This window comes from Cydia pomonella, chromosome 26 (genome assembly GCF_033807575.1).
Source record: "Cydia pomonella isolate Wapato2018A chromosome 26, ilCydPomo1, whole genome shotgun sequence".
Classification (NCBI taxonomy): Eukaryota; Metazoa; Arthropoda; class Insecta; order Lepidoptera; family Tortricidae; genus Cydia; species Cydia pomonella.
In genome coordinates this window covers 9,945,393-9,961,060 of record NC_084728.1, presented here as the reverse complement: position 1 = coordinate 9,961,060, position 15,668 = coordinate 9,945,393, and the positions used below count along the sequence as shown (strand labels likewise).

At 40.1% G+C, this 15,668-nt stretch overlaps 1 protein-coding gene across 6 annotated transcripts in view; it reads right to left on the bottom strand.

The window, feature by feature from the left end:
• Nucleotides 1-15,591, bottom strand: part of LOC133532298 (tudor domain-containing protein 7-like) — a 28,627-nt gene extending 13,036 nt beyond the window's left edge. For 2 of the 6 annotated variants that reach the window (XR_009801674.1, XM_061870906.1), the window contains exons 1-5: nt 15,096-15,250; nt 12,107-12,177; nt 8,324-8,413; nt 5,155-5,477; nt 4,251-4,411 (exon numbers count right to left, since the gene is read on the bottom strand). Coding sequence is in view for 5 of the 6 variants with exons in the window: in XM_061870906.1 (XP_061726890.1) it covers nt 4,264-4,411; nt 5,155-5,477; nt 8,324-8,413; nt 12,107-12,169 (624 nt within the window). In the remaining variant the exon portion in view is untranslated. Of the gene's footprint in view, nt 1-3,461; nt 3,653-4,250; nt 4,412-5,154; nt 5,478-8,323; nt 8,414-12,106; nt 12,178-15,095; nt 15,251-15,473 lie in introns of those variants that run through there. The other 4 variants (XM_061870905.1, XM_061870904.1, XM_061870908.1 and 1 more) reach the window with 4 other exon arrangements.
• Between the last annotated feature and the right edge of the window lie 77 nt (nt 15,592-15,668).

Genomic DNA, 15,668 nt, shown 5'->3' with positions numbered 1-15,668 from the left:
ATATATATATATATATATATATATATATATATATATATATATATATATATATATATATATATATATATATATATATATATATATATATATATATATATATATAAATATATAAATCAAATCGGAACCGGACAGTTGGGTACCTTTCCTTGTAAGTACTACTTTTATACACTTACACATATAAAAATAATAGCAATATATACCTACATACATATATACGAATAAATATATATTATTGATTGTTGATTTCGTTACATTATTAATAGCCCATCAACGTGCTCACCAGCGCTACTGCTAAATAATTATGATTATTTAAATTTAACGATTGATATTTCAATAAACCGGTCAAGAGCATGTCGGGCCATGCTCAGAGTAGGGTTCCGTAGTTACTCTTCCGTCACAATAAGCTAAACTGGAGCTTAAAGTGTAGTAGATTGTTAACCAAGGGATGAACTGTGTGTACAGCTCAACGAGGGGGGGGGGGGGGGTTAGGGTCGGCAACGCGCATGTAACAAAAAAGTTGCAGGCGTACATAGGCTACGGAGACTGCTTACCATCAGGCAGATCGTCAACGAAGTCCCCTACATGCCGCCCATGATGATTATTGGTAATAACAACGGGAGTATTACTCGCTGCCCGATCGAAGAACCGAACTCATGCGAAGTCTACCATACTAGTCCTTGCCACTCAGAAGTTACTTCCACTCTGGTACATGGAGAATATCTTTATGCGTCGCTAGCATCAGGGACAATGCTCCGTTGTCTGTGGCAGAGAAGATATTCCTGCTACGAATTCAACCAAGCAGGCACTAGAATAACTGGTTTAGTGGTAGCTGCTGGGTACATCCACGCTGGGCTCTGGAATGGAACAATCCTGCGATGCGAACTGGACTCACCTCATAGCTGCTGGAACTTCGCTGACGTGAATAGAAATATTTCATCTATAGCGGTGTTCGACTCGTATATTTATGCAGGGTCGGATACTGGACGTATTTATCGTTGTTTATTGACTGAAGAAAGGGATTGCAGCATTTTTTATGAAAAAGGATGGTCGGATGTTTACGGAATAGTACATTTAGAGGATAAAATGTATGTACTTAAATATGATATGGTTATCCATTATGTGAAAATGAAATCTTATCAGCTGGATTATGACTTGTATTTAATACCCAGTAATGGATATGTAGTGGGTATGGCCCTTTATAACCGAAAATTATACATGGTGCATAAATTAAAAGGAATCTATAGTCATAACCCAGGTTCAGAAACTGTACAACTACTTGAAGAAAATGTTAACGCCGTAAGCATCTCCTTTACGTACGCAACATTTGGTATGCAAAACGAGTACCGGATGGAGACGAAGAAATGTATTTACAACGGCATTATTTTCACGTGTCCACCAACTGTTGTGTATTACGATGTTCGCAGCAGAGCTCAGTGGGAGGTGTCAGTTAAGAATGGTACGCTTTATGACTCTCAAGGGGTTATTCTTGACACCAGCGATGCCGACGAGAGTTATTCGCAGAAGGCGGCCATTTTCGTGATGGGTCCAGATGGGCAGCTTTTGGTTTCTAAGTTTCATAAGAGAGGACATATTCACACGTCGAGCCTGCTTGCGGGGAACGCAGTGGCCGGCGCTGGGCTAATTGTAGTAGAACAAGGCAAGATCCGCAAGATCACCGCCTGCTCCGAGCACTATAGGCCAGACGTAGACTTGAACAATCAGGTCAAGGAATCCTTGTATCTTAAAGGATACAAGGACGATATTGATTCTTATCCTTGTACTTACAGTGGCGACTTATGTAAACCAATGGATGTAAATGATATTAGTTAAGCTTTTGTTATTAATATTTAAGTAGAATAATGTTGTTTCACTTGGCCAGCAAACAAATTAAGAAGGTAGGTAAACTGCTTTTAGAGCTTTTTTCAATTTTAATTTAGTCTTGATATGAACCAATTTCCATTCAAGAAATTAGAATTAGTTTTTGATTAGTTCAATTTGTATTGTACGTATATTTACATTTTACTCTAATCATTTTAAAATTGTTCGAAATTAATAAAAATTACTAGAAATTATAATACAAAATTACCTAGTATAAAAAGGTGGTAAAATAGTTTAGCCTACTAATTTTTTGTTTAAATAGTTTTTAGATGAAGTTTGTCTCGTCTACATTAATCTTAAGTTTTATTAATTTTAGAAGTTAAGTAAATTTTGTTAAATGAAATGTATATGTAATAAATACAGGTTCAAAAGATGTTTTTTTTTTAAATTCTTAATGACCATTTCAAAGCTTATATTTTAAGAAATATTTTCAAAACGATTATGCTATAAAGTGGAAACCAATAGCAATTGCAAATCATGTAAACAAGTATGAAATATTTTGTTAGCATTTGACGTATAACCTAAAAGTTTTATGATGGTAGTTTTCACTGAAATATTAATAATTAACATATAATTTTATTTAAATATAATATTTAAGTATTTAAACTGTTTAGAATATCATAGTTGTACACAAAAAGTGCGAGATTACGAAGAAATTAAAGTTAGTTGGTTTGTTTATATTATTTGCAATTTCTATTGAACTCCACTAAGGTAAATTATAATAAATCAAGCAATATCCAGTTATCTTGTTATCGTAAATAATAAATTAGAAGGAAAGCTGGGTGCCTAGCCAAGGTGATAATCGCATGCGCTATCATAACGATACGCTTTGTCTCTATCACTTTTCCATATTAGTGCGACAAGGATTTATGGCAGGTAGAGGCAAGGAACAGAATCTCCATATACCAAAAGGTGTCCGACAAAAAACCATAAATACGGCGCTACAATACCTAGAATACTTGAGAAAAAAATCTAATCATAGACAGCGTACTTCACTCCGTCAATAACGCCTAGGTTCTTAGCTACTCTAGCGCTACTCTGGAGAGATTTGGAACTATTATTAAAGCTGACAGCTGGACACTTTTGCAACAATTCTGCCTAAGGAGTTTCTGTTTCTTGCCTCTACCTTCCATAAACACTAACACTATGATAGTATGGGAATGACTGTCCCTCTCTGAAATAATTTTTCCTTGGGCTTTTCTTTCGGACACACTTTTTATACTGTCATACACTCAGTTCAGAATCCATACAACTCGGTACCTGCTTCACATACTAGTGAAACTCCACTGAAAGAATATATCAACAGTTTTTGTTGAGAGGATGTTTTTATACGGTAGATGAAGTGTTTAATGTTGTTTAAGTCTTAAGTATTGTTTCTCTTGTTATTATTTAGTATTTAAATGTTGCCGTATTTTTAGACTGATATTTGTTTACTTGTAGGTACCTACATTTGATAAGTTCTTTGTTGTTGTTTTTCTCATGTTTTTCACTTTATGTACATATATTCAAACACAATTCTGTATAGTTCATGAATAAAGATACTATGACTATGACTACAAGTAATTTAAATAGAAATAAAACAATTTTTAAAAAAGTATTGAATTTATTATATTTTTTTTACATGTCTGACCTACCAGCGCTTCGGAAATTGATATTCGGTGAGAAGAAACGCCGCAAGAAACTCACCATTATTACTTAAAAACGAATACTTATATTAATATTATCTCATAAAATCTTCAGTTTTCAAATCAATCTCGTTGGTCATGTGCCGCACCTAAAAAAAACAATGTGATTTACCTCTTCGTCATCAATGCCACGTAATTGCACGTATATAAACTCGACCAAAACCACGACTTGATATGAAGTCGTGGAGTGTGGGGCATGAAATGTACTGACTTTGGCGGCAAGGTTAAATTTAAATTAGCGTTATAAATGTCACGTCAAATGCTACATGGGAGCCTGGGGTCCGCTTGACAACTAATCCCAAGATTTAGCGTAGGCACTAGTTTTAACGAAAGCGGCTGCCATCTGACCTTCCAACCCAGAGGGTAAACTAGGCCTTGTTGGGATTGGTCCGGTTTCCTCACGATGTTTTCCTTCACCGAAAAGCGACTAGTAAATATCAAATGATATTTCGTACATAAGTTCCGAAAAACTCATTGGTACGAGCCGGGGTTTGAACCCGCGACCTCCGGATTGGAAGTCGCACGCTCTTACCGCTAGGCAACGTCGCTCGTATTATTCGCCAGCCTATGGAACTCTTCGCGCGACCTCGGATTGAAAACTACGCGCCGCGCACCGCATAAGGTGCAAATCCAGTAGGCTGCCACTCGCGATCATATTAAACCTGTATTATTGTAAGATATTCTAACCTCAAAAGTTCAGCTAAGCCGGCACGAGCACGCAACGTTGCTCGTCATGTTCTACATCGTAAGGCTGTAGGGTGATGCCGGCGAACACGGCCAGTTGCTCGCCGACGTCGAAACCGTCGGCGTCGATAAGTTTCACTGTCATTTCGTCAAGGCCTCGAGCACTGTAAAAAAATAGGAAAAAAAACTTGACTTTTTTCAATACTAATCTTTAGATTATAAAAATTACAATTAAAGATAACTAACATGATAATTGCCTGCTTAGTCCTGTGCAAGGCGAGTCACCTGAGCGTCTCGCTCGCGCTGGTGATCTCAACGCGAGTCCCCTGAGCGTCTCGCTGGTGCCGGTGATCTCAACGCGAGTCCCCTGAGCGTCTCGCTGGTGCCGGTGATCTCAACGCGAGTCCCCTGAGCGTCTCGCTGGTGCCGGTGATCTCAACGCGAGTCCCCTGAGCGTCTCGCTGGTGCCGGTGATCTCAACGCGAGTCCCCTGACCGTCTCGCTGGTGCCGGTGATCTAACTAAGTCTTACCTAGATGTAGCTTCCCGCCATTTTTGGTCCTTCGAACCAGGTATGACTTAGGAACTATTTTAGTACACAAAAGTATATGATTTGTTCCTCCAACGCGAATTCTCTGAACATTAACGTCACTAAGAAACGGCCTTAGATTTTGAAGAATTTCACCATTTTTGGTCCTGCGAACCGGATATGAGTCAGATTTTTACTTCTTCTACCATAATTAGTGCACGCGATTTTCCAATGTTAGTTCAACGAGCGTCTATATACTTTGAATTATTTTTACGGATATTTTGCCCCATTATTGGTTCGAGCCGGATATGATCTAGCTACATTTTTGATCCTTCGTATCAGATATGACAAGTTTGATGATCACAAAAGGTATACTAACATAATTTGTGCCTGCATAGTTCTGTCCAACGCGAGTCCCCTAAGCGTCTCGCTGACGCTGGCCCCGGACACGGACACGCCGGCCCCGGCCCCGGCCCCGGACACGGACACGCCGGCCCCGGCCCCGGCCCCGGACACGGACACGCCGGCCACGGCCCCGGCCCCGGACACGGACACGCCGGCCCCGGCCCCGGACACGGACACGGACACGCCGGCCAGCCGGCACGCCACGGCGCGCATCGGCAGCGCCAGCCAGCGGAGCTCCAGCGGACGAAGATCGGAGATAGACACGGTCGCCGTGTTACCGTAATCTATATAGAACACCTGTAATAGATAAATTATTAAAGGAAATATACTATAAACTTTGTTCTACATAATAATGTAAAACAAGGTTTGTAGTAAAAAAAAACTATACAAACTTTTATCACTGACTGAACTTTTCTTTTAACAATGAACTCATCGACACAATTATAACAAAAACAAGTAAGTTGTGTTGTTTTATTACAGAGTTCCTATGGTCACCTCCTGTGTCTATCATCAGATCAGCTCAATGATACTATAATATTGCATTGTCACCCAATTTTCATGTGAAGTTTACTAAGTACTAAGAAGTGGGTATAATTTAGCTTGCAAAATTTTATTACAGACAACGGTACAAGTGAAACTAAGTATATTGTCAAAATTTTCGTTTTTAATACAAGCTTTTATCGCTCACCGTACTTCTCTATCAACAAGCAACGAATATAATTATACTCATAGAGTATTCCAAACTCCTCTGGTTTCCATCATCAGATCGGCTCGATGGAACTCCATAATTCCATTGTCACCTAACCTACATATGTATGTGAAGTTTCAGCTCAATTGACCAATGGAAAGTAGATCCAAATTTGTTTACAAGATTTGATTACAGAGCTTCTAATAAAAATAATACGTACACTTAATACGATAGCAGTTTTTACGATATCTACCGTAATATGCCATTTTACACTGGTCCCTGTTTGTTTTCAAACTTTTTTAAAGTTATTGCGCATTTCCACTTAAGATGGGTTCTTAACGCGGTTCCATGAGAACTGGGCTTTTTCAAGCATGCATTTTCTTAAGTGACCCTTTGAAAATCTTTTTAAGCGGGCTTTCTCAAACATGCTTAATATTGTCATTATGTTCGTGGTATATTGCAGAAGATGAAGTTGTAAGTGATTCAATCAAACGGACGGAATTTAAGCGCAATCATTAGTTGTGAAACTTGGGGGCACAATTTTTCTTAAACTTTACACATCTAATTCTCATCTAATTCATTGATATTCCTCTACCAATTTGGGCGTATGCTGCGATGATCCTAACCTGATAAGTAGCTGCCCACATACGGCGCCAAGACCAACTCGCCCGGCGTCGGCACTAACTACAAAAGGTTTACTCTTTAATATAATATTAGTCTGATAAACCTCTATTTGGTCATGCACTGCTATGACTCTGGCTCGGTAGTAGCTGCCCTCATACGGCGCCAATACCAACTCGCCCGGCGTCGGCACTAACTACAAAAGGTTTACTCTTTAATATAATATAAGTCTGATAAACCTCTATTTGGTCATGCACTGCTATGACTCTGGCACGGTAGTAGCTGCCCTCATACGGCGCCAATACCAACTCGCCCGGCGTCGGCACTAACTACAAAAGGTTTACTCTTTAATATAATATAAGTCTGATAAACCTCTATTTGGTCATGCACTGCTATGACTCTGGCTCGGTAGTAGCTGCCCTCATACGGCGCCAATACCAACTCGCCCGGCGTCGGCACTAACTACAAAAGGTTTACTCTTTAATATAATATAAGTCTGATAAACCTCTTTTGGTCATGCACTGCTATGACTCTGGCTCGGTAGTAGCTGCCCTCATACGGCGCCAATACCAACTCGCCCGGCGTCGGCACTAACTACAAAAGGTTTACTCTTTAATATAATATAAGTCTGATAAACCTCTATTTGGTCATGCACTGCTATGACTCTGGCTCGGTAGTAGCTGCCCTCATACGGCGCCAATATCAACTCGCCCGGCGTCGGCACTAACTACAAAAGGTTTACTCTTTAATATAATATAAGTCTGATAAACCTCTATTTGGTCATGCACTGCTATGACTCTGGCTCGGTAGTAGCTGCCCTCATACGGCGCCAATACCAACTCGCCCGGCGTCGGCACTAACTACAAAAGGTTTACTCTTTAATATAATATTAGTCTGATAAACCTCTATTTGGTCATGCACTGCTATGACTCTGGCTCGGTAGTAGCTGCCCTCATACGGCGCCAATACCAACTCGCCCGGCGTCGGCACTAACTACAAAAGGTTTACTCTTTAATATAATATAAGTCTGATAAACCTCTATTTGGTCATGCACTGCTATGACTCTGGCTCGGTAGTAGCTGCCCTCATACGGCGCCAATATCAACTCGCCCGGCGTCGGCACTAACTACAAAAGGTTTACTCTTTAATATAATATAAGTCTGATAAACCTCTATTTGGTCATGCACTGCTATGACTCTGGCTCGGTAGTAGCTGCCCTCATACGGCGCCGATACCAACTCGCCCGGCGTCGGCACTAACTACAAAAGGTTTACTCTTTAATATAATATAAGTCTGATAAACCTCTATTTGGTCATGCACTGCTATGACTCTGGCTCGGTAGTAGCTGCCCTCATACGGCGCCGATACCAACTCGCCCGGCGTCGGCACTAACTACAAAAGGTTTACTCTTTAATATAATATTAGTCTGATAAACCTCTATTTGGTCATGCACTGCTATGACTCTGGCTCGGTAGTAGCTGCCCTCATACGGCGCCGATACCAACTCGCCCGGCGTCGGCACTAACTACAAAAGGTTTACTCTTTAATATAATATAAGTCTGATAAACCTCTATTTGGTCATGCACTGCTATGACTCTGGCTCGGTAGTAGCTGCCCTCATACGGCGCCGATACCAACTCGCCCGGCGTCGGCACTAACTACAAAAGGTTTACTCTTTAATATAATATTAGTCTGATAAACCTCTATTTGGTCATGCACTGCTATGACTCTGGCTCGGTAGTAGCTGCCCTCATACGGCGCCGATACCAACTCGCCCGGCGTCGGCACTAACTACAAAAGGTTTACTCTTTAATATAATATTAGTCTGATAAACCTCTATTTGGTCATGCACTGCTATGACTCTGGCTCGGTAGTAGCTGCCCTCATACGGCGCCGATACCAACTCGCCAGGCGCCGGCACTAACTGCAAATGGAAATTTCTATTAACAACAAAATAACAAGTTTTTAATAAGCTTTTTGTGAAATAAATATTTTTTTGATACAAGCCTTTATCGCTGACTGTACAATACAATACAAATAATCTTTATTGCACACCTCAATACAGAAACAATACAAATAATACAACACATAAAGAAGAGGTAAACAACAGGCGGTCTTATCGCTAAAAAGCGATCTCTTCCAGGTAACCTTTAGGTAGCAAAACAAAAAAAAATTGTATTTTACTTTCAACTGTTAAATTACTCATCGAGACAATTACAACAAATCCAAACACAATTGGGTTGCGTTTTTTTCATCACAAAGTTTCGAAGGCCACCTCCCGTGTCCATTCGTCCAACGTCAGATCAGCTCGATGGTACCATAATATTGCATTGTCACTCAACTTACATCATATGTATGTGAAATTTCAGCTTCAACTTGAACATTTATTCAGCAAATAGGCCACAAGGGCACTTTTACACATCAACATGGAATTTACATACAAACAAAAACGAGCACATCAACAATTATAAAATACAATTAATTGAAAATATTAATGCAAACTAAAGTATTATTGTTTAAAGAAAAAGTAAGTAAAATATTATTATCACTTAGAGATGTATAAAGTATCTAAATGTCGAATTACAAAAAATAATTAAAATAATAATAATAAAAAAGCAGAAACAGATAAAAAAAAAACTAAAATTATTTGGAGGTGTAATTATCTCTAAATGTCAGAACTAAATAATTTTTATCAAATTATCCTTAGAGATAGATGAATATAGTCTCTAAGAGTCAAAATTCCGTATAATTAAAACATTCATTAGCAGGGCTCCCACAAATCATGCCGATGACGTCAAGCCACTTATAGGATGATTTCAAATAGTATTTTTATTTTTCATATGTTTCTCAGAGCGTTTCGACCGCTGTCAGTCAGCTCCATATATATAACATTGTAAGTGAGGTAAAAACTTGCAAATATCAAGTTTTACTAAAACTTATTAATAATCTCCATACATTTTGAGATTACTTGTTGTTTAATATCTTCTTCTTCTTCTTTGTCAGTCCCTGCTCCGGTTATCTGGGGTCGGGTCTCCTCACACTTCTGCGCCAGGCCTGTCGGTCCCGGAGTGTCGGTTTTGGCAATTGGGCTTTCTTAAGGTCTCTCTCGATGTTGGACCACCAGGTTAATGGCGGGCGGCCGCTACCCCGCTTGTGTTCTGGTAAGTTTAGGGCGATTCTTACCACATGGTCTTCACTGCGCCTCATTACATGGCCATACCATCTAAGGCGAAACTCTGACATTTTGTCAGTGATAGGCGCAACCTTAAAACTGCCCCGTATGAACTCGTTACGCACCCTGTCCATCCTGGTCACCCCTCCTGCCCACCGCAGCATCTTCATTTCGTTTACGTGGACTTTTCGCTCGTGTGTCTTCTTTACTGTCCAACATTCCGATCCGTACAGTAATGCCGGGCGAACAGCTGTCTTATAGACTTTGCCCTTCGTTTTTATAGGCATGCGGGGGTCACACAAAACTCCAGTGAGAGTCCGCCTTTTTTGCCACGCTACATTTATTCGGTGCGTAACATCGGCATCTATATTGGCATCCGCCGTAAGCATGGAGCCCAGATATTTGAATTTGTTGACTGTTGTTTAATATGCTCGTTTTAAATGTATCCGCGGGTGTTTCACAGAGCGTTTCAACCGCTGACGGTCTCCTGTTTATGTCGAAGTTCACCAAGATTGGTATACCATTTTTGGTTACCGTAAACTAATACCTTTCTTATTTAAAATAAACAAAACTGACCAACCGATCTTCTAGAACTTCATCATAAATCTGGGCAGGGGACTGTCAGCGGTTGAAATGCTGTGAGACACGCCCATGGAGTGAGCACTCTAAGTTTGGTTATACCTCTATGCTTACAGTAACAAGTTTCGTGAGATTATTTTACTCAAGACATCCTGTCACCGATTATTTTGTTGGTGCGACATGCCACACGGTGTTTTAACTACAAACATCATCCTGTGTGCAAATTTACGTCATTTTTACGTCATTCGTATGATTTGTTCGAGCGCTGTTCATTAGGATAAAAGAAACACGAGAACCGAATGAGGTGTCTCGCTGTAATTATACTCGAAAATAAAGTTAGCTTAAACAGACCAGTCTCCACAAACAGCACCCGTTCACGAGTATGACGCGTATCTCAGCCATCGCCTCCCTCAACCTTCATTCGGGAAAGTGGCGACCCGATCGACGACGCCTCCGTAAGCAAGGACTTTTAAGCGAGCATGACATGTTCAAGCTAACGGGGTACATTCATATTTAAATAGTAATAACATATAGCTGTGAGACGCAACATCGTCTGCTTGTATATTATATAATTTTATTTATACCTAGATATTTTTGTAGCAGGAACGTTGACGTCTAAGTGTTTCACAAAATAAAAATATCGACAGTCCTGTTATCGATAAGTGCCACTTCAACGTGATAGAGGTAATACAAAGAAAAATATAGGGTAATAGGGTGCGTTAAAAATAGATAATAGTAACAAAACTATAAATTTATTTATATTTTACATACTTTAGAAAACGAATTGAAACCCTTTTGTAACTTTCTTTCTTCGTGTCACTGAATTAATTCTCCCATAAGTCACTCCATGATAAACACACACCCAAATCATCTTTCAAATTGACGCAGAATGATACAACATGGTCTATATTAAACCCATTTTTGATCCCATAGCAAATCTGTATCTGTGTCTCTGTATATGGCTACAGTGTACGTGTATCTTAGTTTTTTATTATTAACAGTATCGCACTGATGTATTAATGACCCTCTTTCTCTTTTACTTAAATATGTATACTTCGTTGAAGTAGTAAGTATATACTTATCGATAACAAGATTGTCGATATTTTTATTGTGGTAAGCACTAAGCAAATTCTGTTCCTGCTAGAAAAATATCTAGGTATAAAAAGACGGTAAAGCTACACAAAATTACTAGCTTAAATTTACTTAGATATGTAAGTCTCTAAGTAGAGTCTCTAAGTGTCAGAAGAAGCTCAATCGAATACACGTCATTACGTGTATACAAATTCCCATAGGAAGTGAGCCTAATTGGGTACTTGACACATGTTGAATATTATAACAAAATTTAGTTAAATGGATAGAAAATGAGCCATCTATTATAAAAAAGTGGAATTTTAAAAATTATATTGAGAAGGCTCAAAAAATTTTTTTTTTTTTGTTTTTCAAAAATAGAAAAGAAAATGTTACCATTCGATTCCTTACATTTTAGTGAAAAATAAATTGTATGACAACTATACACATAAACGCAATATTTCAGGGTCAAAATGGCAATTTTCGTTGATCTTCCATACATTTAGTATATGATGTGACGTGATCACCTTATCATTTTGTTAGAGGCGTTTCAATCGTCGAGTGCCAGCGTCAGACTTTAACTCTCATTTCTGATCTATGTGTTGCTTAAATGCCATGAGTCCTATATAGACATTTGATCCTCAGGAAAATCAAGATCGTTTGACATTATTTACAAAAAACAGTCAAGAAGCCAATTTAGCTTGCAAGATTTGACCCGAACATACATACCTACAATTACATACAAACAAATATTCCAGGTTAAATAAAAGCTTGTAAAAAGTAAGTATACAAAAATACCTTTAAAGGTCCGGAATTCTCGGCGCGAAGGGTCATTTCATCCACAACGTCGGCTAGAGACATAGGCTCCTCTGTAATTTAATAGTTAGCATTAATTTATATTAATTCTATACAAAGTTGGTGATACAGCGTACCAAGATTACTTTAGGCTTTTTTTTTTTTTAATGGAGGATAGGCAGGTGTTTGACCACGATCACACCTGATGGTAAGTGATGATGCGGTCTACGGTGGAGCACGCTTACCTATGAGATACCTATTTACTCTAGCCTTGAAGAGATTCAGATTGTACTCATACGGAAACACAGACTCGGGCAGGGCATTCCACTCGTTGGCAATTCGCATAAGGAATGTTGAAGCGAAACGCTTCGTGCGTATTTGTGGAATACCTACCATGAAGCGATGCCGAAGTGCCGATTGTCTGGTAGTCCGATGGTGAAATGGGGATGGAGGAATAAGGTTGTGCAATTCCTCAGCACACTCTCCGAAATGTATCCTATAAAAGATCGTTAGGCTGGCAACCTTGCGACGATGCTCCAGACTTTGAAGTCGAGCATTCGTCAGATCGTCGTCATTAATAATTCTCTTGGCTTGTGTTTTGGGTACCAAATTTATTTTTTTAATACTACGTCGGTGGCAAATACGGCCCGCCTGATGGTAAGCAGTTTCCGTAGCCTTTGTATGCCTGCAACTCCAGAGGAGTTACCTGCGCGTTGTCGACCCTAACACTCCGCACCCTCGTTGAGCTCCGCTACCGAACCTACCGTAAAACCAGCTACAGAAAATTCTGGGGACCCAGTCATAAGAGCCCTTTTATTGACTGTTAGCGAGTCTCCGATTCAGCCTGGGCAAAAATGCTTTCGTATGTCGTCGTATACCTACATGCAGCAATTCTTAACCGATTCGTCTAGCCAAGTCTAAAAAGTGCCTCCACTCAATAGGTCCTAAAATATATAACCATATACCCTTAGAGATTAAAAATGTGACTAATAATAGAAGTTTCGTAAATAAACTTAAGACTAAACTCATGTCTGAAGCGTACTACTCTGTTGACGAATTTTTCAACGGCGTACACTCTTGAACTGGCTCGCTATCCCAAGCTATTGAAATATTAAAAAAAATGTAACTTATCTACAAATTTCACGCTCATAACAATTGTACCTACCTGACATATTATACACCGTGTTTTTTTTTGATTTGCGTTAATTTCGAGGGTGCATTCCTGAGCTTAAATTAAGTAACTTTCTCAAAGACACCGATATTCTAATTAACTCCATTTCAGAGATAATCAATCATTAATTTTTATCTTATAAGGCCCTTACGAGCGTGTACACTTGCCTTAGGGTCTGTTTACTTATTGATTAGTATTTAGTGCGAGTTAATACATTTGCTACTAAACGTAAGTACTATCTCGGACGATCGACGTTCGAAATGACTTCAATTGTTTGGTTGAGTTAAATGTAATGCCCGTGTTACAACAACGCTATATGCAACATTTAGTTACTTTTTATAAAAATAGTAAAAAAAAAACAAAAAAATTTTTTTTTTTTGAAAAATTACTATGCCATTTAGTTTCTTTAAACGTTAATGAAATTGAATAAAAACACGGTGTATATCTAATATATTTTTTAATAAGTATATTTTGTTGTAGATGTATTATGTAAATTAATTATAGATATAAATGGTTCTAAATGTGACATACTGTAATTTTTGACGTGTAAAACTATTGTTTTATAAAGAAATAAATGAAATGATTTTTGTGAATTTTGTGAGCAGGTTCAATAATGAAATGGTTTTTTTTGTCGAATCAGTTTTTTTTTAAAGGCGGCCATACGTTTATTCGTTTTAAGCTATAGTTTATGGTTGGAAACTACACTTTATTTTTTTATATGTTATTACTCAGAATCACGAGATCTTTCGATCCTAACATGAGGAAAAAAGTGTCCTAAGATTTTTATTTCCATTCCGATACCATTTTTATAGACTTCGTATAACAAATAAATATTATAGGGCCATTCTTAGACAAATTGACTAAGTCCCACGGTAAGCTCAAGAAGGCTTGTGTTGTGGGTACTCAGATAACGATATATATAATATACAAATACATAGCATACTCTTGTACGGGGCTGAGACCTGGACATCGTATGCCAAGCACGAACGTCGTCTTAACGCCTTCCACATGCGCTGCATCCGAAACATTTTGGGCATACACTGGAGGGATAGGGTCACGAACGAGGGGGTGCTTGAGCTTGCTCAACTGCCCAGCCTCTTTGCGCTGCTAAAACAACGACGCTTACGTTGGCTGGGGCATGTGCATGCAACCTTCTCGTTTGCCGCGACGTGTTTTGCTTGGCGCCATTGCTGATGCCAAGAGAAGCGTCGGTCGGCCAATGCTACGACATAAGGATTGCGCCAAGCGAGACATGCACGCCTTTAACATCCCGGTTCACAGATGGGAAGAGCTTGCCGAGGACAGAGACAAGTGGCGCAAACTGTTATTCGATGGACGTAAAATTCACGACGACGCTTGGTTTAAGACACTCGCAAGTAAGCGGGCCAAGCGTCATCAGCCTGACACCTGTTTCGCAGGGGCAAACTACAACTGCCAGGCTTGTGGGCGTGTTTGCCGCTCCCGTATTGGCTTACACAGCCATGAAAAACGTTGTCGCCCTGCCTGACACTGCTTGTATAGTCTGTAATAGACTCGAAGGCCAATGAAATACATAGAAAACATTCATGACTTATCGGGATTAAAACCCTGAACCATCGGCTTCATAGGCAGAGTCACTACCCACTAGGCCAGACTGGTCGTCGGTATGACGGTAAGGGTATGGAAAGAACGAAAAATGTATGGCACATAGCGACATTTGGCAGTGACACTGGCCCTTCAAAGTGCACGTACAGCTGACGTGTCATCTACGTGTGACCTTGACCTTGTGCTACGTGCCCGGCGGGGGAGGGCGGTGGACATATGGTAGTAACAGACACTCACCTGGTCCTTCAAAGTGCACGTACAGCTGACACGTGTCATCTATGTGTGTAACCTAGACCTTGTGCCACGTGCCCGGCGAGGAGAGGGGCGGAGATGGACATTTGGCAGTAACAATGTGTGGGACCTTGACCTTGTGCTACGTGCCCGGCGGGGGAGGGCGGTGGATATATGGTAATAACAGACACTCACCTGGTCCTTCAAAGTGCACGTACAGCTGACACGTGTCATCTATGTGTGTAACCTAGACCTTGTGCCACGTGCCCGGCGGGGAGAGGGGCGGAGATGGACATTTGGCAGTAACAATGTGTGGGACCTTGACCTTGTGCTACGTGCCCGGCGGGGGAGGGCGGTGGACATATGGTAGTAACAGACACTCACCTGGTCCTTCAAAGTGCACGTACAGCTGACACGTGTCATCTATGTGTGTGACCTTGACCTTGTGCCACGTGCCCGGCGGGGGGAGGGGCGGAGATGGACATTTGACAGGTACAGACACTCACCTGGTCCTTCAAAGTGCACGTACAGCTGACACGTGTCATCTATGTGTGTAACCTAGACCTTGTACCACGTGCC